The sequence below is a fragment of the Bombina bombina genome, chromosome 1 (assembly GCF_027579735.1).
Source record: "Bombina bombina isolate aBomBom1 chromosome 1, aBomBom1.pri, whole genome shotgun sequence".
NCBI lineage: Eukaryota > Metazoa > Chordata > Amphibia > Anura > Bombinatoridae > Bombina > Bombina bombina.
The window spans coordinates 393,429,900-393,450,601 of record NC_069499.1 but is presented as its reverse complement, the minus strand read 5'-3'; the positions used below and the strand labels follow the sequence as shown (position 1 = coordinate 393,450,601).

At 42.4% G+C, this 20,702-nt stretch overlaps 1 protein-coding gene across 6 annotated transcripts in view; it reads left to right on the top strand.

Moving 5' to 3' along the window:
- MMADHC (metabolism of cobalamin associated D) overlaps positions 1 to 17,512 on the top strand; it is a 264,019-nt gene extending 246,507 nt beyond the window's left edge. For all 6 annotated transcript variants that reach the window (XM_053698297.1, XM_053698296.1, XM_053698295.1 and 3 more), the window contains 2 exons: positions 138 to 224; positions 17,062 to 17,512. In XM_053698297.1, the coding sequence (XP_053554272.1) occupies positions 138 to 224; positions 17,062 to 17,256 (282 nt within the window). In that variant the 3' untranslated portion in view covers positions 17,257 to 17,512. The remainder of the gene's footprint in view (positions 1 to 137; positions 225 to 17,061) is intronic.
- The last annotated feature ends 3,190 nt before the right edge of the window (positions 17,513 to 20,702 follow it).

The following is a 20,702-nucleotide window of genomic DNA, read 5'->3' as shown; positions in this document are numbered from 1 at the left end:
ATGTAGAGAAAAATTACAGATTACAAATATTACCAAAACAGGGTTGTTTCTTTTTTTTTTAAACACATCTTAAAACACATCTGAAGCATTGTTTCAGATTTCTTTATTCAGCTTTTTTATGGACTTTTTTCTTTCAGTTTATTAATGGTGCCAAGGAAATTTGCTATGCACTGAGGACAGAAGGCTATTGGGCGGACTTTATTGATCCATCTTCAGGTCTTGCAGTAAGTTGTAGCCTTTTCTCTTTTATTCACCACACCTGTCAGTATAAGAAAGAAGTCGCAAGACCATTTAATGAAGCATTGCCACGTTACTCAACTCCGATTCAGAATGGGATTGGCTGATTCTCCAGTTAGGTGCAAAATGCAACCTCTAAACAGTCATCATGTTGGAAAGTGTTTTACTAACCTTATTTTAACATCACATGAGTGAAAAGATTCCGTAAACTTTGGAAAATGTTTGTTAAACGTTTCTTCATACTTTTGGAAATTCAGAACCTGGCCTCCAGGAGGAGGCAAAGACACCCCAGCCAAAAGGCTTAAATACCTCCCCCACTTCCCTCATCCCCCAGTCATTATTTGCCTTTCGTCCCAAGAGGTTGGCAGAGAAGTGTCAGAAGTTTTCGATAGTCTCTTATGGAGGGTAGTACTCTTCGGTATGGGACTGGAGTTTTAAGTAGTCCTGTCAGCCTCTCATTGAGAGCATGGGTGAAAGTTAGAGTCCGGAGATGCAGGGAGAGTCTTTCTTCGCAACCATCCTGACTCATATTAACAGCTCCACAAGCAATCAGCGTTGACTAGTTTCGCTGCCTGCTTTTTCTTTCAAGTCCATGGCAGAAGCGACGCTACTATCTGTCACACTTGAAGGGCCGTGTTCCTGTTCCATGGCGTAGATTCCGGTAAGATCATTTAATTTTACTTTCATCATGGATGTATTGTAATTACACCGGTTTTTCAGAGAGGGGCTGCAACCTTTCGGGGATAACTCTAACATAGGGTCTTAGTGAGGCTCCTTTTCTATCTAGGAATCAAGGGTTAATATCTCCTGAGAGGGGGTTATTGAACAGGGGGGGTTATAATCCTGTTTTTTATGTGATTCTGTCTGCTACTGTGTAGTGTTGCTCCGGCTCAGGGCTATTATGGAACATAACAGCCTATGTCTAGTGACGAGGCCTTTACAGTCGGGTGTGGTTTTGCATGGACTGCACGGTTTACCTTGTGACCTCATTTCCGTTTCCTGACCGTGTGGCGACGGAGAAATCCTGGTCCGCTGGTGTCTGGTTCATAGGAGGTGGTGAGTGCCATAGCCATTGGGGGTGTAAGGTGCTGTTTTAGATTTTTTATTTATTCAGTGTCCCAGTTATGGAGGATTCTGTTTTTTTTGGAGTTTTTTTCTAAAGACGGATGTCTCTGATTCAGACTCTACTTCTTGCGAAGAATATGAATTGGCCAGGGTGATACATGCCTATCAGTTATGTTCTGAATGCCGTTTTACAGTGCTCTGTTCCTCGGGATCAGGGAATCAGGTGCCCACTGAGCCATCCATCTCTGGGGATTCTATTTCTCATGAGACGAGTTCCCTACCACCAACTCTTACTACGCATGCAAGTTACCCAAACGCTACATATCCTTCTAGGGAGTGTGGCCTGTTCCCACCGGAGGTTACGACATGGTTCCGCATGGCCATATCTTTGGAGCTGGAGCATCTGCACCACTCAGGAGTGTGCTTACGATATTGTCCGTGTTCCGTTAACCGGGGCTCGTCGGGCATGGGATCACCTGGTCCAGTTCAGCCCTCTGGGGGAGCGACTGCCCCTGAGACCCGGCGGAGGTATGTTGCACCTTTTTGTTATAGACTGGTGTGCCTTCATGTTCTACTAAGGCACGTTTTTAGCGTTGCTGGAGGATCCCACTCTTAATGGGTCTGGGGATTCTCAGTCTTAATCTTCGACTGGCTTGCATGCATAGACATAAGGGATGAAGTAATCTTCTTATAGTCTTTATTATTTGTGTATCTTTTTCCAGTTCTGAGCTTGGAAGTCTCGGACCCCTGTTGGGCTGGTCTTGCAGGTCTGTCTGTTCTTCCTGTGCGATAACCTACAGTTGCCTTATCTTTTTATTTTCATCCATTGAGGATGATTTTTATTTGGTCTAAAGCTCATGTTGTGTGATGTTTCCTTTGGGAACTTTCTCCTCTGGAATTGATACTCGCAATTTTGTGGTCGCACTGTTTACAAAAGTCTGTCTGTTCTTTATCCCTCCATCTCGGGGGGAGACTTTATGTGGCCTTGACGGTGCTGGGGCCCTTGGTTTCAGGCTGGTCCTGACTGGGTACAAATCCTTCTGTCTTTGAGGCCTAGTTCAGACACGTGGTGTCTTTTTATGTCCAGTGAGGGTGTCTAGTGATCACAATATGATGTGGTGTTTACTTGTTTTATTTTACAAGCTTCAACTAGTATCCTGAGAGGACTTGAGGGTCCATGGTTGCTTAGGAGCATGGGGTCAGTCCTCATTAGTCTTTCAAGCTAGTGGGCCGGGACTCCGTTGAGATCCGCGGCGGCATGCACAGTTGTTTCCGATTTTTCTGGGAACTAGATTGTTCCTTCCCATTGTGGGTTGTTGGAGGCTTGGAGGACTTAGGTCCTTCATACCGCCGTTCTTACGGTTTTGCCTTTCATGGTCTCTTTGGAAGTGTCCTTTTAGGATTTGTTCCTTTTAGAGGTTCTCTTCCTTTGGGTCGAGACTTTCTGGACTTCATCCAGTTTTTCTGGCGGCTTTGGCCACTTAATTAGGAAGTGAAGGGCGTGATGCTCTGTCTTCCTTTGGAAGTTAGTCGTCCCCATATCAGGGGCATTAGGAGGTGTTGTCTTTTTCCAAGCTTTTTGCTTAGGGGATGTTTTTATGCCTGGGTTTGGGATGCTTTGCATTCTTTTCCCTTGGGTGTGATCCTCTGGATCGTTAATCTGAAAGGATTATGGAGACTAGCCTTTCTTTCTACTCTCTTTCAGGTGACTCTGTTCTTGTTCTCATTTCCCTTGGGGCCTTTGGACTCTAGAGAGATTGCGTGACTGTCACGGCCTAGCACCTTGTTGGAGGGGTGTTGACTTCCGGCTAAGGGTGTTCTCTTCCCTTTGGGCTGGGAATTACGAGTGAGTCCAGTAACCGTTCTATGGGTTTCCTGGTTCTCATCCCCTGTGAGGTCTGATTGCTTCAGACGGGCTATCTTGTGTTCCCTGGGGGTGTCGTTTGTTCTAGAACGATTCTGGGTCCCGGGTTCTTGTCTTGGATCCTTCTTGGATGACTGGAGATTTATGATACTGTGGACTGGTTCAGGACGACCCAGTTTTCTCTTGTAAGGTGTATCCAGTCCACGGATCATCCATTACTTGTGGGATATTCTCCTTCCCAACATGAAGCTGCAAGAGGATCACCCACAGCAGAGCTGTCTATATAGCTCCTCCTCTAACTGCCACTACCAGTCATTCTCTTGCAGCTCTCGACAAGAAAGGAAGTAGCTAGAGAGATGTGCTGTTTTTATTTAGCGGCAATGGACATAGTGCCGTTTGCCCGCCTACATCTCAGACCGCTGCAACTCTGCATGCTCAGTCAGTGGAATGGGGATTACACAGATTTGTCCCCTCTACTAAATCTGGATCAAGAGACCAGGGATTCTCTTCTCTGGTGGCTATCTCGAGTCCATCTGTCCAAAGGTATGACCTTCCGCAGGCCAGATTGGACAATAGTAACAACAGATGCCAGCCTTCTGGGCTGGTGGGCAGTCTGGAACTCTCTGAAGCCTCAGGGGTCATGGACTCAGGAGGAGGCTGTTCTTCCGGTAAACATTCTGGAACTAAGAGCGATATTCAATGCTCTTCAGGCTTGGCCTCAGCTAGCGGCATTGAGGTTCATCAGATTTCAGTCGGACAACATCACAACTGTAGCTTACATCAACCATCAAGGGGGAACAAGGAGTTCCCTAGCGATGTTGGAGGTTTCAAAGATAATTCGTTGGGCAGAGATTCACTCTTGCCACCTATCAGCTATCCATATCCCAGGAGTAGAGAACTGGGAGGCGGATTTTCTAAGTCGACAGACTTTTCATCCGGGGGAGTGGGAGCTCTATCCGGAGGTGTTTGCACAGTTGATTCAACGTTGGGGCAAACCAGAACTGGATCTGATGGCGTCTCGCCAGAACGCCAAGCTTCCTTGTTATGGATCCAGGTCCAGGGATCCCAAGGCAGCGCTGATAGATGCTCTAGCAGCGCCTTGGTCCTTCAACCTGGCTTATGTGTTTCCACCGTTTCCTCTGCTCCCTCGTCTGATTGCCAAGGTCAAGCAGGAGAGAGCATCAGTGATTTTGATAGCACCTGCGTGGCCACCCAGGACTTGGTATGCAGATCTGGTGGACATGTCATCCTTTCCACCATGGACTCTGCCTCTGAGGCAGGACCTTCTACTTCAGGGTCCTTTCAACCATCCAAATCTAATTTCTCTGCGGCTGACTGCTTGGAGATTGAACGCTTGATTTTATCAAAGCGTGGTTTCTCAGAGTCGGCCATTGATACCTTAATACAGGCGCAAAAGCCTGTCACCAGGAAAATCTATCATAAGATATGGTGTAAATATCTTCATTGGTGTGAATCCAAGGGTTACTCATGGAGTAAGGTCAGGATTCCTAGGATATTATCTTTTCTCCAAGAAGGATTGGAGAAGGGATTGTCAGCTAGTTCCTTAAAGGGACAGATTTCTGCTCTGTCTATTCTTTTGCACAAACGTCTGGCTGAGGTTCCAGACGTGCAGGCGTTTTGTCAGGCTTTAGTCAGAATTAAGCCTGTGTTTAAACCTGTTGCTCTGCCTTAGAGTTTAAATTTAGTGCTTAAGGTTCTTCAAGGGGTTCCGTTTGAACCTTTGCATTCCATAGATATTAAGCTCTTATCTTGGAAAGTTTTGTTTTTAGTAGCTATCTCCTCGGCTCGAAGAGTTTCGGAGTTATCTGCTTTACAATGTGATTCTCCTTATCTCATTTTTCATTCCGATAAAGTAGTGTTACGTACCAAACCTGGTTTTCTACCTAAGGTGGTATCTAATAAAAATATAAATCAGGAGATTGTTGTACCGTCACTGTGTCCTAATCCTTCTTCAAAGAAGGAACGTCTCTTACACAATCTTGACGTGGTTCGTGCTTTAAAGTTTTATTTACAAGCTACTAAAGATTTTCGTCAAACATCTGCATTGTTTGTTGTCTACTCTGGACAGAGGAGAGGCCAAAAGGCTTCGGCAACTTCTCTTTCTTTTTGGCTAAGGAGTATAATACGCTTAGCTTATGAGACTGCTGGCCAGCAGCCTCCTGAAAGGATTACAGCTGATTCTACTAGAGCAGTAGCTTCCACATGGGCTTTTAAGAATGAGGCTTCTGTTGAACAGATTTGTAAGGCGGCGACTTGGTCTTCGCTTCATACTTTTTCAAAAATCTATAAATTTGATACTTTTGCTTCTTCGGAGGCAATTTTTGGTAGAAAGGTTTTGCAGGCAGTGGTGCCTTCCGTTTAAGCACCTGCCTTGTCCCTCCCTTCATCCGTGTCCTATAGCTTTTGGTTTTGGTATCCCACAAGTAATGGATGATCCATGGACTGGATACACCTTACAAGAGAAAACAAAATTTATGCTTACCTGATAAATTTATTTCTCTTGTGGTGTATCCAGTCCACGGCCCGCCCTGTCATTTTAAGGCAGGTGTGTTTTATTTTTAAACTACAGTCACCACTGCACCCTATGGTTTCTTCTTTCTCTTGCTTGTCTTCGGTCGAATGACTGGTAGTGGCAGTTAGCGGAGGAGCTATATAGACAGCTCTGCTGTGGGTGATCCTCTTGCAGCTTCCTGTTGGTAAGGAGAATATCCCACAAGTAATGGATGATCCGTGGACTGGATACACCACAAGAGAAATAAATTTATGAGGTAAGCATAAATTTTGTTTTTTCAGGGACCCTATGTTGCGACATAGGGGCTAGCCCCTTTCGGCTTGCAATGTGAGCAAAGGTTCACATCCACCTTTTGGGTATTGGTTATAAACTGTATGGTCTGACTTGTCCTTCAGACGGAGTGTGCTCCTCTTCATGGGGAGTTTTTTCTCTGTTGGCAACAGTGGTGTCTGGATGATTTTTTCATTCGGTCCGTGTTTTGATCATAGTATGGCTTCATGTCTTGTGGACATGTACGCTGTTCTTATCTGTGCCCTTCCATTTTGAGGGGATAGTTTGTCTTCCTTATGAGCTGGGGTTTCCTCTCTCTGGAGGGTCTTGTCCTGCCCTGTGTGTAGGAGATTGGATCAGGTGGCTTATCTCTGTAAGGGCCAGCATCTTCTGCTCTGTGGGCTCTGTTCCACCTGTTTGAATTAGACAGTCTCCACATAGAGAGATCAAAGAGAGCTGTGACAGGTCTTCCTACGGATCTATTGCAGTTTTCTTTGTTCCAGGACCCAGGGGGTTCTCCTTGGGAGTGCCTTATTTTGGAGGAGCGGATTGGGTTGTCACCTGAGCTCTGTTGGGGTGGGTGAGTCCCCCCTTTTTCTTTCCATTCCCTATCATACATGTCTGTCGCTTGGGCTGGTCCAGTGTTGGAGCAGGATGACTGTTGGGCGTTGACTCCCTTTGTTTCTGTGAGACTAGTGGGTCTCTGTTGGTCTGAAATTCCTTATGCTAGCTGGACAGCTAGCTCAGCATACTAATGCACTGTCGTTACTCTGCACTGTAGCAAACGAGGGTTGCAAGTTCGACCACCGGCGAGATCTACTCAGCCTTCCTCCTTTCGAGGTTGATAAGATGAGCAGCGCCTTGAGTTCCTTAAGGGGGATTAGCCGCACTTTACAAGAACATTCATGTTTTCTCCCTGTCTTTTCTTCTTTGTGGAAGAATACGGTAGCTTGTTCCCTTTCTTTAGTAAGGGGTGTGTTCCAAAGTTGTTCTCGGCTTCGGGATGTTGTTGGGTAGGGGTTTTCAGGCCTGGTGAACCCCCCCCCCCCCCCCCGTTTTTGCATTCAGTGTCTTCTATAGCTTGGGTATTGTTTTCCCAAAAGTAATGAATGCAGCTGTGGACTCGTTCCATTTATGAAGAAAAACTTAAATTATGCTTACCTGATCATTTTCTTTTCTTCAGATGGAAAGAGTCCACAGCTCCCCACCCGCATTTTTCTGTGGAGCGTCTGTTATTTTTGTTGTAATGGCACCTTTTCACCCTGATATATATTTTACTGTTCCCTCTGCAGAATGACTGGGGAATGAGGGAAACGGGGGAGGTCTTTAAGCCTTTGGCTGGGGTGTCTTTGCCTCCTCCTGGTGGCCAGGTTCTGAATTCCCAAAAGTAATGAATGCAGCTGTGGACTCTGATCTGAAGAAAAGAAAATTATCAGGTAAGCATAATTTAAATTATTAATATGCCATAAATACCATGATTGTGCCTGTACATAATCCAGCTTTCTCTTGTAGAGGTGTATCCAGTCCACGTGTTCATCCATTACTTGTGGGATATTCTCCTTCCCAACAGGAAGTTGCAAGAGGACACCCACAGCAGAGCTGTCTATATAGCTCCTCCCCTAACTGCCACCCCCAGTCATTCTCTTGCAACTCTCGACAAAATAGGAAGTGTAAGGGAGATGTGGTGACTTAGTGTAGTTTTTACCTTCAATCAAGAGTTTGTTATTTTTAAACGGTACCGGCGTTGTACTGTTTTACTCTCAGGCAGAAATTGGAAGAAGAATCTGCCTGGAGGTTGATGATCTTAGCGGTTTGTAACTAAGGTCCATTGCTGTTCTCACACATAACTGAAGAGTATGGAAAGAAAACTTCAGTTGGGGGGACGGTTTGCAGATTACCTGCTTTGAGGTATGTTCAGTATATTTATTTCTAGAGAGATAAGGTCTAGAAAATGCTGACAGAGCCTTGTATATTTGAGGTAAGCCTGATGCAGTGATTTAACGACTGGGATCATGCTTACAAAAAAGGGTAATATTCATGTTAATACTCATATTACTTAGTGTCAAAACGTTTGCATGGTTTATAGAAAAAACATTTTTTCTCTGAGGGTGATAAATCTTTATTTGGGGCCTAGTTTTCCACATGGCTAGTCAGATTACTCCTAGGAGTACTTTTTTAAGGCCCTCTGACATCGAGTGCATGGTGGGAGGGGCCTATTTTCGCACTCTAAATGCGCAGTTGATATTCAGACTGAGACATCCAGCTTCCCTAAAGGAGTCCTCTGGCATCTAGGACCACTATAAAGGGTTTTTTTCCTGCAAAAATCGTGTTTAAGGGCAGGTAGGAGCCACAGCAGTGTGTTTGACTGTTTATTAACGGTTTTAACGGTTTTCAAATCCGGTTTGGGGTCTAAGGGGTTAATCATCCATTTGCAAGTGGGTGCAATGCTGCTTCAGTCCCTTATACACACTGTAAAAATTTCGTAGTTTACTACTTTTTAACACTGTTTTGCAGTTTATGTGGTAGTTTTTTTCTCTTAAAGGCACAGTACCGTTTTTGTTTAATTGCTGTTTCACATTTATTAAAGTGTTTTCCAAGCTTGCTGGTCTCATTACTAGTCTGTTAAACATGTCTGACATAGAGGAAACTCCTTGTTCATTATGTTTAGAAGCCATTGTGGAACCCCCTCTTAGAATGTGTACCAAATGTACTGATAAATCTTTAAATGCCATAATATGGTCTTTATAATTTATAGAAATATCACCAGAGGTTTCTCAGACTGACAAAAGGGAGGTTAAACCACCTAGCTCTCCCCATGTGTCAGAACCTATATCTCCCGCTCAAGTGACGCCAAGTACATCTGGCGCGTCCAATGCGTTTACCTTACAAGACATGGCGGCGGTTATGACTAATACCCTCACAGAGGTATTGTCCAAACTACCAGGGTTACAAGGAAAGCGAGACAGCTCTGGGGCTAGAACAAATACAGAGCTTTCTGACGCTTTAGTAGCTATGTCCGATATACCCTCACAATATGCAGAAGCCGAAGCAGGAGAGCTATCTGTGGGTGACATTTCTGATTCAGGGAAGGCGTTACTTCAGTCTGACTCTGAAATGACAGCGTTTAAATTTAAGCTTGAACACCTCCGCTTGTTGCTCAGGGAGGTTTTAGCGACTCTGGATGACTGTGACCCCATTGTAGTCCCAGAGAAATTGTGTAAAATGGACAAATACTTTGCAGTGCCTGTTTACACTGACGTTTTTCCAGTCCCTAAGGTTTTCAGAAAATATTACTAAGGAATGGGATAGACCAGGTGTACCGTTCTCTCCCCCTCCTGCTTTAAAAAGATGTTTCCCATAGATGCCGCAACACGGGACTCGTTGCAGACGGTCCCTAAGGTGGAGGGAGCAGTCTCTACCCTAGCTAAGCGTACAACTATCCCCGTCGAGGACAGTTGTGCTTTTCTAGATCCAATGGATAAAAAATTAGAGGGTTTCCTTAAGAAAATCTTTATACAACAAGGTTTTATTCTTCAGCCTCTTGCATGCATTGCCCCAGTCACTGCTGCAGCGGCTTTCTGGTTCGAGTCTCTTGAGGAGGCTCTACAGGTGAAGGCCCCATTAGATGATATTCTAGACAGGATTAAAGCTCTTAAATTAGCAAATTCCTTTATTTCTGACGTAGTTTTTCATTTAACCAAGCTAACGGTTAAGAATTCAGGTTTTGCCATTCAGGCGCTTAGGGCGCTATGGCTTAAATCCTGGTCAGCTGACGTTACTTCAAAGTCTAAGCTTCTCAACATCCCCTTCAAAGGGCAGACCCTATTCGGGCCTGGACTGAAGGAGATCATTTCTAATATTACTGGAGGAAAAGGTCACGCCCTTCTTCAGGATAGGTCCAACAAATTAAGGACCAAACAGACTAATTTTCGTTCCTTTCAAAACTTCAAAAGTGGCGCAGCTTCAACTTCCTCTAATGCAAAACAAGAGGGAAATTTTGCCCAGTCCAAACCAGTCTGGAAACCGAAGCAGGCCAAAAAAACCTGCTGCTGCCTCTAAGACAGCATGAAGGAGTAGCCCCCGATCCGGGACCGGATATAGTTTGGGGCAGACTTTCTCTCTTCGCCCAGGCTTGGGCAAGAGACGTCCAGGATCCCTGGGCTCTGGAGATTGTTTCCCAGGGATATCTTCTGGACTTCAAAGCTTCATCTCCAAAGGGGAGAATTCATCTCTCACAATTATCTGCAAACCAGATAAAGAGAGAGGCATTCTTATGTTGCGTTCAAGACCTACTGGTTATGGGAGTGATCCACCCAGTTCCAAGGGAGGAACAGGGGCAGGGCTTCTATTCAAATCTGTTTATAGTTCCAAAAAAAGAGGGAACTTTCAGACCAATCTTGGATCTCAAGATCCTAAACAAATTTCTCAGGGTCCCATCCTTCAAGATGGAGACTATTCGAACCATCCTACCTATGATCCAGGAGGGTCAATATATGACTACCGTGGACTTAAAGGATGCTTATCTGCACACTCCGATATACAGAGATCATCATCAGTTCCTTAGGTTCGCCTTCCTAGACAGGCATTGCCAGTTTGTGGCTCTTCCCTTCGGGTTAGCCACGGCACCAAGAATCTTTACGAAGGTTCTAGGGTCCCTACTGGCGGTTCTAAGGCCACGAGGCATAGCGGTGGCTCCTTACCTAGACGACATTCTGATACAGGCGTCGACTTTTCAAATCGCCAAGTCCCATACGGACATTGTTCTGGCAATCCTGAGGTCTCACGGGTGGAAGGTGAACGAAGAAAAGAGTTCTCTCTCCCCTCTCACAAGAGTTTCCTTCCTAGGAACTCAGAAAAATTTTAATTTCTACTGAATCTATCAGACAGAGGTCAGGTTGTCAAAACTTCTAACTTCCTGCCGTGCTCTTCATTCCACTTCTCGGCCGTCAGTGGCTCAGTGTATGGAAGTAATCGGCCTAATGGTAGCGGCAATGGACATAGTTCTGTTTTCTCGCCTACGTCTCAGACCACTGCAACTTTGCATGCTCAATTAGTGGAATGGGGACTACACAGATTTGTCTCCTCGGATAAATCTGGATCAAGAGACCAGGGATTCTCTTCTCTGGTGGCTATCTCGGGTCCATCTGTCCAGGGGAATGAGTTTCCACAGGCCAGAATGGACTATAGTGATGACAGATGCCAGCCTTCTGGGCCGGGGCGCAGTCTGGAACTCCCTGAAGGCTCAGGGTTCGTGGACTCAGGAGGAAGCCCTCCTTCCGATAAGCATTCTGGAACTAAGAGCGATATTCAATGCTCTTCAGGCTTGGACTCAGCTAGCTGCGGTCAGGTTCATCGGATTTCAGTCGGACAACATCACGACTGTAGCCTATATCAACCATCAGGGGGGAACAAGGAGCCCCCTGGCAATGTTGGAGGTTTCAAAGATAATTCTATGGGCAGAGGTTCTCTCTTGCCATTTCTCAGCTATCCATATCCCAGGAGTAGAGAACTGGGAGGCGGATTTTCTAAGTCGGCAGACTTTTCATCCGGGGGAGTGGGAGTTCCATCCGGAGGTATTTGCCCAGCTGATTCAACTATGGGGCAAACCAGAACTGGATCTCATGGCGTCTCGTCAGAACGCCAAGCTTCCTTGTTACGGGTCCAGGTCAAGGGATCCCCAGGCAGCGCTGATAGATGATCTAGCAGCGCCCTGGTCCTTCAACCTGGCTTATGTGTTTCCACCATTTCCTCTGCTCCCTCGTCTGATTGCCAAGATCAAGCAGGAGAGAGCTTTCCACCATGGACTCTGCCGCTGATGCAGGACCTTCTACTTCAAGGTCCCTTCAAACATCCAAATCTAATTTCTCTGCGTCTGACTGCTTGGAGATTGAACACTTGATTTTATCAAAGCTTGGTTTTTCCGAGTCGGTCATTGATACCTTAATTCAGGCTCGAAAGCCTGTCACCAGGAAAATCTATCATAAGATATGGTGTAAATATCTTCATTGGTGTGAATCCAAGGGTTACTCATGGAGTAAGGTCAGGATTCCTAGGATATTATCTTTTCTCCAAGAAGGATTGGAGAAGGGATTGTCAGCTAGTTCCTTAAAGGGACAGATTTCTACTCTGTCTATTCTTTTGCACAAACGTCTGGCTGAGGTTCCAGACGTTCAGGCGTTTTGTCAGGCTTTGGTCAGAATCAAGCCTGTGTTTAAACCTGTCGCTCCGCCATGGAGTTTAAATTTAGTTCTTAAAATTCTTCAAGGGGTTCCGTTTGAACCTTTGCATTCCATAGATATTAAACTTTTATCTTGGAAAGTTCTGTTTTTAGTAGCTATCTCCTCGACTCGAAGAGTTTCGGAGTTATCTGCTTTACAGTGTGATTCCCCTTATCTGAATTTCCATGCAGATAAGGTAGTTTTACGTACCAATCCTGGGTTTCTTCCTAAGGTGGTATCAGGAGATTGTTGTTCCTTCATTATGTCCTAATCCTTCTTCAAAGAAGGAATGTCTATTGCACAATCTTGATGTGGTTCGTGCTTTAAAGTTTTATTTACAAGCTATGAAGGATTTTCGTCAAACATCTGCTTTGTTTGTTGTCTACTCTGGACAGAGGAGAGGCCATAAGGCTTCGGCAACTTCTCTTTCTTTTTGGCTAAGAAGCTTAATCCGCTTAGCTTATGAGACTGCTGGCCAGCAGCCTCCTGAAAGAATTACAGCTGATTCTACTAGAGCAGTAGCTTCCACGTGGGCTTTTAAACATGAGGCCTCTGTTGAACAGATTTGTAAGGCGGCGACTTGGTCTTCGCTTCATACCTTTTCTAAATTCTACAAATTCGATACATTTGCTTCCTCAGAGGCTATTTTTGGGAGAAAGGTCTTACAGGCAGTGGTGCCTTCCGTTTAAGTTCCTGCCTTGTCCCTCCCTTCATCCGTGTCCTAAAGCTTTGGTATTGGTATCCCACAAGTAATGGATGAACACGTGGACTGGATACACCTTTACAAGAGAGAACAAAATTTATGCTTACCTGATAAATTTATTTCTCTTGTGGTGTATCCAGTCCACGGCCCGCCCTGTCATTTTAAGGCAGGTGTTTTTTATTTTTAAACTACAGTCACCACTGCACCCTATAGTTTTCTCCTTTTTTCTTGTTTGTCTTCGGTCGAATGACTGGGGGTGGCAGTTAGGGGAGGAGCTATATAGACAGCTCCGCTGTGGGTGTCCTCTTGCAACTTCCTGTTGGGAAGGAGAATATCCCACAAGTAATGGATGAACCCGTGGACTGGATACACCACAAGAGATATAAATTTATCAGGTAAGCATAAATTTAGTTTTTTCCTTTTTATAGATTGTTAAAAAAAATCTGCTTCAAAACAAGTTAAAATAGCACATCCTTAGTACATATCCCGAACAAGCTGATGGAATGTTACATATGAATAGTAGGATGTGTAACAGGCTAGGTATTGATTGGCATTTAAAAATCTGCTACATTTTGAAAAACACTTAGACAAGGGGTATCAAAGCACTCTAGCTTGCAGCCTCAAGCTATTTCATTTTTTGCATCACTGACCCTAGATAACTATATGTTTAACCTTTGAAAAGGGCTTAAACACTTTATTTAAATTCCTGCTTGGGAGCTGCCAGTCTTGCAGGACCCTAGATAACGCTCAGCCAGATTATGAGTTTTGCGTTATGGCTGGCTCGCTAATAACTTGCAAGTTATTTCCACCGCTCACCTTTAATAGTGCTGCTATTACAGGTTTTCCAAAAACCTGCGTTTGCGGGAAATATGGCTGCGTTGAGCTGGTTTTACGTGCTCGTGCACGATTTCCCCATAGACATCAATGGGTAGAGCCGGCTGAAAAAAAAGCCTAGCACCTGCAATAACGGAGCGTAAATCTCCGTAACGCAGCCCCATTGATTCCTATGGGGAAAGAACATTTTATGTTTTACATTACACTTATTAACCCCTAACCTGCTGCCCCAATGTCTTTGCCACCACTATACTGAAGTTATTAACCCCTAAACCTCTGGCCTCCCACATCACTAACACTAAATATATTAACCCCTAAACCTAACCCTCAGTCTAAACCTAACACCCCTAACTTTAATACAATTAAAATAAATCTAAATAAAAATTACTATTACCTAAATAATACCTTTTTAAGACTAAATACCTGTTTATTTTAACTAGGTAGACTAGTTATTAAATATTTATTAACTATTTGCTAACTATCTAGTAAAAAATAAATACAAATTTACTTGTAAAATAAAACCTAACCTAAGTTACACTAACACCTAACATTACACTAAAATTAAATAAATTACATTAATTAAATACAATTAACTAAATTATCAAAACAAATAAACACTAAATTACACAATAAAAAAGAAATTATCAAATATTTAAACTAATTACATCTAATCTAATAGCCCAATCAAAATAAAAAAGCCCCCCCAAAATAAAAAAAAACCTAGCCTACACTAAACTGCCAATGGCCCTTAAAAAGGCCTTTTGCGGGGCATTGCCCCAAAGAAATAAGCTCTTTTACCTGTAAAAAATTTTTTACTAACCACCCTAACAGTAAAACCCACCACCCACATAACCACCCCCCCCCCCAAAAAAAAACTACCTAAAAAACCTATGCTCCCCATTGCCCTGAAAAGGGCATTTGGGTGGGCATTGCCCTTAAAGGGGCATTAAGCTCTTTTTCTGTGCCCAAATTCCCTAATCTAAAAATAAAACCCACCCAATAAACCCTTAGAAAAACCTAACTCTAACCCCCAAAGATCCACTTACAGTTTTTGAAGACCAGACATCCATCCTCATCCAGCCAGGAGAAGTCTTCATCCATGCTGCAAGAAGTCTTCATCCAAGCGGCAAGAAATCGTCCTCAAGGCGGGCAGAAGTCTTCATCCTTCCAACGCGGTGCGACTCCATCTTCAAGACATCCAGCGCGAAGCATCCTCTTCTTTCGCTGGCTCTTCAAGAATGAAGCTTCCTTTAAATGACGTCATCCAAGTTGACGTCCCTTGAATTACGATTGGCTGATAGAATTCTATCAGCCAATCGATCAGCCAATCGTAATTCAAGGGACGCCATCTTGGATGACGTCATTTAAAGGAAACTTCATTCTTGAAGAACCAGCGAAAGAAGAGGATACTCAATGCCGGATGGATGAAGATAGAAGATGCCTTCTGGATGAAGACTTCTGCCCGCCTTGAGGATGACGACTTGCCGCTTGGATAAAGACTTCTCCCGGCTTCATTGAGGACTTTTGCTCGCTTGGATGAAGACTTCTCCTGGCTGGATGATGATGGATGTCCGGTCTTCAAAAACGGTAAGTGGATCTTTGGGGGTTAGTGTTAGGTTTTTTTAAGGGTTTATTGGGTGGGTTTTATTTTTAGATTAGGGACTTTGGGCACAGAAAAAGAGCTAAATGCCCTTTTAAGGGCAATGCCCATCCAAATGCCCTTTTCAGGGTAATGGGGAGCTTAGGTTTTTTTATGTAGGTTTTTTTTTTTTTGGGGTGATGGGTTTTACTGTTGGGGGTTGTTTGTATTTTTTTTTTTTACAGGTAAAAGAGCTGACTTCTTTGGGGCAATGCCAAGCAATAGGCCCTTTTAAGGTGTATTTTACAGGTAACTATGTATTTATTTTAACTAGGTAGCTAGTAAATAGTTAATTATTTACTAATGAGTCTACCTAGTTAAAAATAAATACAAACTTACCCCTGAAATAAAAATAAAACCTAAGATAGCTACAATGTAACTATTAGTTATATTGTAGCAAGCTTAGGGTTTATTTTACAGGTAAGTATTTAGTCTTAAATAGGTATTATTTAGGTAATAATAGTAATTTGTATTTAGATTTATTTTAATTATATTAAAGTTAGGGTGGTTAGGTTAGACTTAGGGTTAGGTTTAGGGGTTAATATTTTTATTTAGTGTTAGTGATGTGGGAGTCCAGAGGTTTAGGGGTTAATAACTTTAGTATAGTGGCGGCGACATTGGAGGCAGCAGATTAGGGGTTAATAAGTGTAGTTAGGTGGCGGCGATTTTGGGGGCAGCAGATTAGGGGTTAATAACAGTAATGTAGGTTACAGCGATGTTAGGGACAGCAGATTAGGGGTTAATAATATTTAACTAGTGTTTGCGATTCAGGAGTGCGGCGGTTTAGGGGTTAATATGTTTATTATAGTGGCGGCGATGCCCGGAGCGGCAGATTAGGGGTTAATAATTTTATTTTAGTGTTTGCGATGCGGGAGGGCCTCGGTTTAGGGGTTAATAGGTAGTTTATGGGTGTTAGTGTACTTTGTAATACTTTAGTTATGAGTTTTATGGTACAGCTCTGTAACGTAAAACTCATAACTACTGACTTTCAGTTTACGGTACGGATCTTGTAGTTATAGGTTGTACCGCTCACTTTTTGGTCGGACAGGCAAACTCGTAATACCGGCGCTATGAAAGTCCCATTGAAAAAGCACTTTTTAAAAAGTGCGGTAGTTAATGTTGCTTTACGGCCAAAAAAGTGTGTGGTACAACAATACCTACAAGACTCGTAATAGCAGCGGTAGTGAAAAAGCAGCGTTATGAGGCTTTTTCACTCATAACGCAAAACTCGTAATCTAGCCGAATGTGTTTAACTTCCACTTAGGGGTTAAGCAAAGTCCTACTTGCAAGCATGACACAGCAGGTCAGCCAGTTAGGAGCAGCAGTTGCATAGCCGTGCCAATCACTGTCTGTCTTGCAATGGAGCTGCATACTTCCGTCTTGGTACAAGATCATGTACATTTTGTATAAGCATATCCCTTTATATGATTTGCAGCAGCCAATTAAAAGTGGTTCTTTATCACCAATTTAATTTAACCGCTCCAACAGAATGAAAGGTTGAGGTGGAGCTCTGAGGCCTACAGTCTGCACACCTGGGTTTTATATGGGTAACTGCAGTTGACTTATAGATCAACTGTCATTTACAACAGCTTTTGAAAACATTTGTTACAGTTAATTGTATTATTTAACAGCAACATGAGCTGTAAACAATTTGTACTAAAAAGTGTAATATCCAATATTTATTTGTTTTTTCTTTAGTACTTTGGACCTTACACAAACAATACCCTCTTTGAGACGGATGAACGATATCGCCATCTTGGGTTCAGAGTAGAGGACCTTGGGTGTTGTAAAGTAATTCGTCACAATGTTTGGGGCACCCATGTTGTTGTGGGAAGTATTTTTACCAATGCACCTTCAGATAGTCCAATCATAAGGAAGTTGGGCGAAAACTAGTTGCTGTATCATTCAATGAAGTCTACTCTTTACTTGATGATCAACTTGATGTACCTCCCTCACTTTGTGAAAAGGCACCTTATTTATAAAGAAAATTCTTCATTTATATATAAACGCTATACAAACTACATTTATTTATGGAAAATACCAACAAATAATTTATGGCCTTTTAAATTCATTGGGAATAACTAAAACGAGGCCATGGGAACCAATGAACTTGTGCCATTCGGCCATTAATAAAAGTTTCTAAATGATACATGGTTCTTTTTTTATTTTTTTTGCGCATGTGTGTCTATTTTTGTGTGCATGCCTATGAATAATTACCATGTTAAAAAAAAAAAAAAGGTTTTATTTGTGTTTTTGCTTTAGTTTTCTATGAGTTTAAATTTAATATTGATAGGATGTGATCTTAAATAAATTAGCTGTTTCTGTGTCACAACTTTAGATTTGGTATATTCTGCACTGTGGTCCTGCAACTCCAAGGCTATTCTGTGGTGTTGAGGCAGAATTACAGTTCCATAATAGTTGAAAAATCTTATTTTAAGACTAGTGACCCTACACCAATATAAGTTTAACCCCCGAGTAATTGTAAACCTGCAATTGTTGGTTTTGATATTATGTTTTTCCTTTCTTTACATTTGCTCTCTGAACTGAAACCATAGCATTTTTCAGACTTGTTTGTTTTTATGAACATGCGTAAAGTATTATTAAAAGGTGTCCAAATTTTTCTTAACTGTATAAAATTTTAAATGCCAATTTTAAATTTATTTTTTATTGGATAATAAAAAAAAAGATATATGGCACTGCTAAAGATACTAGATCTTACACCAGATGTTAAACTATTTTTTTTTTTTTTTTTTTTAAATAAATGTTTGTGATCCAGGACTTTTGACCAGATATTGTAATGATCAACAATCAGACCTAGAAGAACCTACTTCATGATTATCTTGTAATATTAATCCACAATTTCAATTCTGTTTGACTTTGGTATTTTTATTCAGAGCCAAAAACATTCCTTAAAGCCAACATTAAAGCTCTTAATCAAATGCACACAAGTTGTAAAGTGTGACATGTTAATCCCTTCACTTTTCAGTTGTTGTGTTGGTTTTTAAACTTGAAATATTGTAATATAGCGTACTAATGAAATAGAAATCATATTTTCTTCAAAAATGGAGAGTCCACAGCTGCATTCAGTACTTTTTGGGAAATTCAGAACCTAGTCACCAGGAGGAGGCAAAGGCACCCCAGCCAAAAGGCTTAAATACCTCCCCCACTTCCCTCATCCCCCAGTCATTCTTTGCCTTTCATCCCATTAGGTTGACAGAGAAGTGTCAGAAGTTTTCGATAGTCTCTTATGGAGGGTAGTATTCTTCAGTATGGGACTGGAGTTTTAAGTAGTCCTGTCAGCCTCTCAGTGAGAGCATGGGTGAAAGTTAGAGTCCGGAGATGCAGGGAGAGTCTTTCTGCGAAACCATCCCGACTCATATTAACAGCTCCACAAGCAATCGGCGTTAACGAGTTTTGCTGCCTGCTTTTTTTCTCTTAAGTCCATGGCAGAAGCGACGCTACTATCTGTCACACTTGAAGGGCCGTGTTCCTGTTCCACAGCGTAGATTCCAATAAGATTGTTTCATTTTACTTTCATCATGGATGTATTGTAATTACAACTGTTTATCCAAGAGGGGCTACAACCTTTCGGGGATAACTTTAACATATGGTCTCAGTGAGGCTCCTTTTTGTATCTAGGAATCCAGGGTTAATATCTCCTGAGGGGGGTTATTGAACAGGGGGGTTTATAATCATGTTTATGTGATTCTTTCTGCTACTGTATAGTGTTGCTTCGGCTCATGGCTATTTTGGAACATAATGGCCTATGTCTATTGACGCGGCCTTTACGGTCGGGCGGGCTTTTGCATGGACTGCACGGTTTACCTTGTGACTCCTTTCTTTCATGTAATTAGCAAGAGTCCATGAGCTATGACGTATGGGATATACATTCCTACCAGGAGGGGCAAAGTTTCCCAAACCTTAAAATGCCTATAAATACACCCCTCACCACACCCACAAATCAGTTTTACAAATTTTGCCTCCTATGGAGGTGGTGAAGTAAGTTTGTGCTAGATTCTACGTTGATATGCGCTCCGCAGCAGGTTGGAGCCCGGTTTTCCTCTCAGCGTGCAGTGAATGTCAGAGGGATGTGAGGAGAGTATTGCCTATTTTAATTCAATGATCTCCTTCTACGGGGTCTATTTCATAGGTTCTATGTTATCGGTTGTAGAGATTCATCTCTTACCTCCCTTTTCAGATCGACGATATACTCTTATATATATATATATATACCATTACCTCTGCTGATTTTCGTTTCAGTACTGGTTTGGCTTTCTACAACATGTAGATGAGTGTCCTGGGGTAAGTAAGTCTTATTTTCTGTGACACTCTAAGCTATGGTTGGGCACTTTTTTATAAAGTTCTAAATATATGTATTCAAACATTTATTTGCCTTGACTCAGGATGTTCAACATTCCTTATTTCAGACAGTCAGTTTAATATTTGGGATAATGCATTTGAATAAATCAATTTTTTTCTTACCTTAAAATTTGACTTTTCCCTGTGGGCTGTTAGGCTCACGGGGGCTGAAAATGCTTCATTTTATTGCGTCATTCTTGGCGCGGACTTTTTTGGCGCAAAATTTTTTCCTGTTTCCGGCGTCATACGTGTCGCTGGAAGTTGCGTCATTTTGACGTTCTTTTGCGCCAAAAGTGTCAGCGTTCTGGATGTGGCGTCATTTTTGGCGCCAAAAGCATTTAGGCGCCAAATAATGTGGGCGTCTTTTTTGGCGCTAAAAAAATATGGGCATCACTATTGTCTCCACATTATTTAAGTCTCATTATTTATTGCTTCTGGTTGCTAGAAGCTTGTTCACTGGCATTTTTTCCCATTCCTGAAACTGTCATTTAAGGAATTTGATCAATTTTGCTTTATATGTTGTTTTTTCTATTACATATTGCAAGATGTCCCACGTTGAAACTGAGTCAGAAGATACTTCTGGAAAATCGCTGCCTGGTGCTGGAGCTACCAAAGCTAAGTGTATCTGCTGTAAATTTTTGGTAGCTGTTCCTCCAGCTGTTTGTATTGAATGTCATGACAAACTTGTTAATGCAGATAATATTTCATTTAGTAAAGTTACATTACCTGTTGCTGTTCCGTCAACATCTAATACTCAGAGTGTTCCTGATAACATAAGAGATTTTGTTTCTAAATCCATTAAGAAGGCTATGTCTGTTATTCCTCCTTCTAGTAAACGTGTAAAGTCTTTTAAAACTTCTCATTTTTCAGATGAATTTTTAAATGAACATCATCATTCTGATAATGGTTCTTCTGGTTCAGAGGATTCTGTCTCAGAGGTTGATGCTGATAAATCTTCATATTTATTTAAAATGGAATTT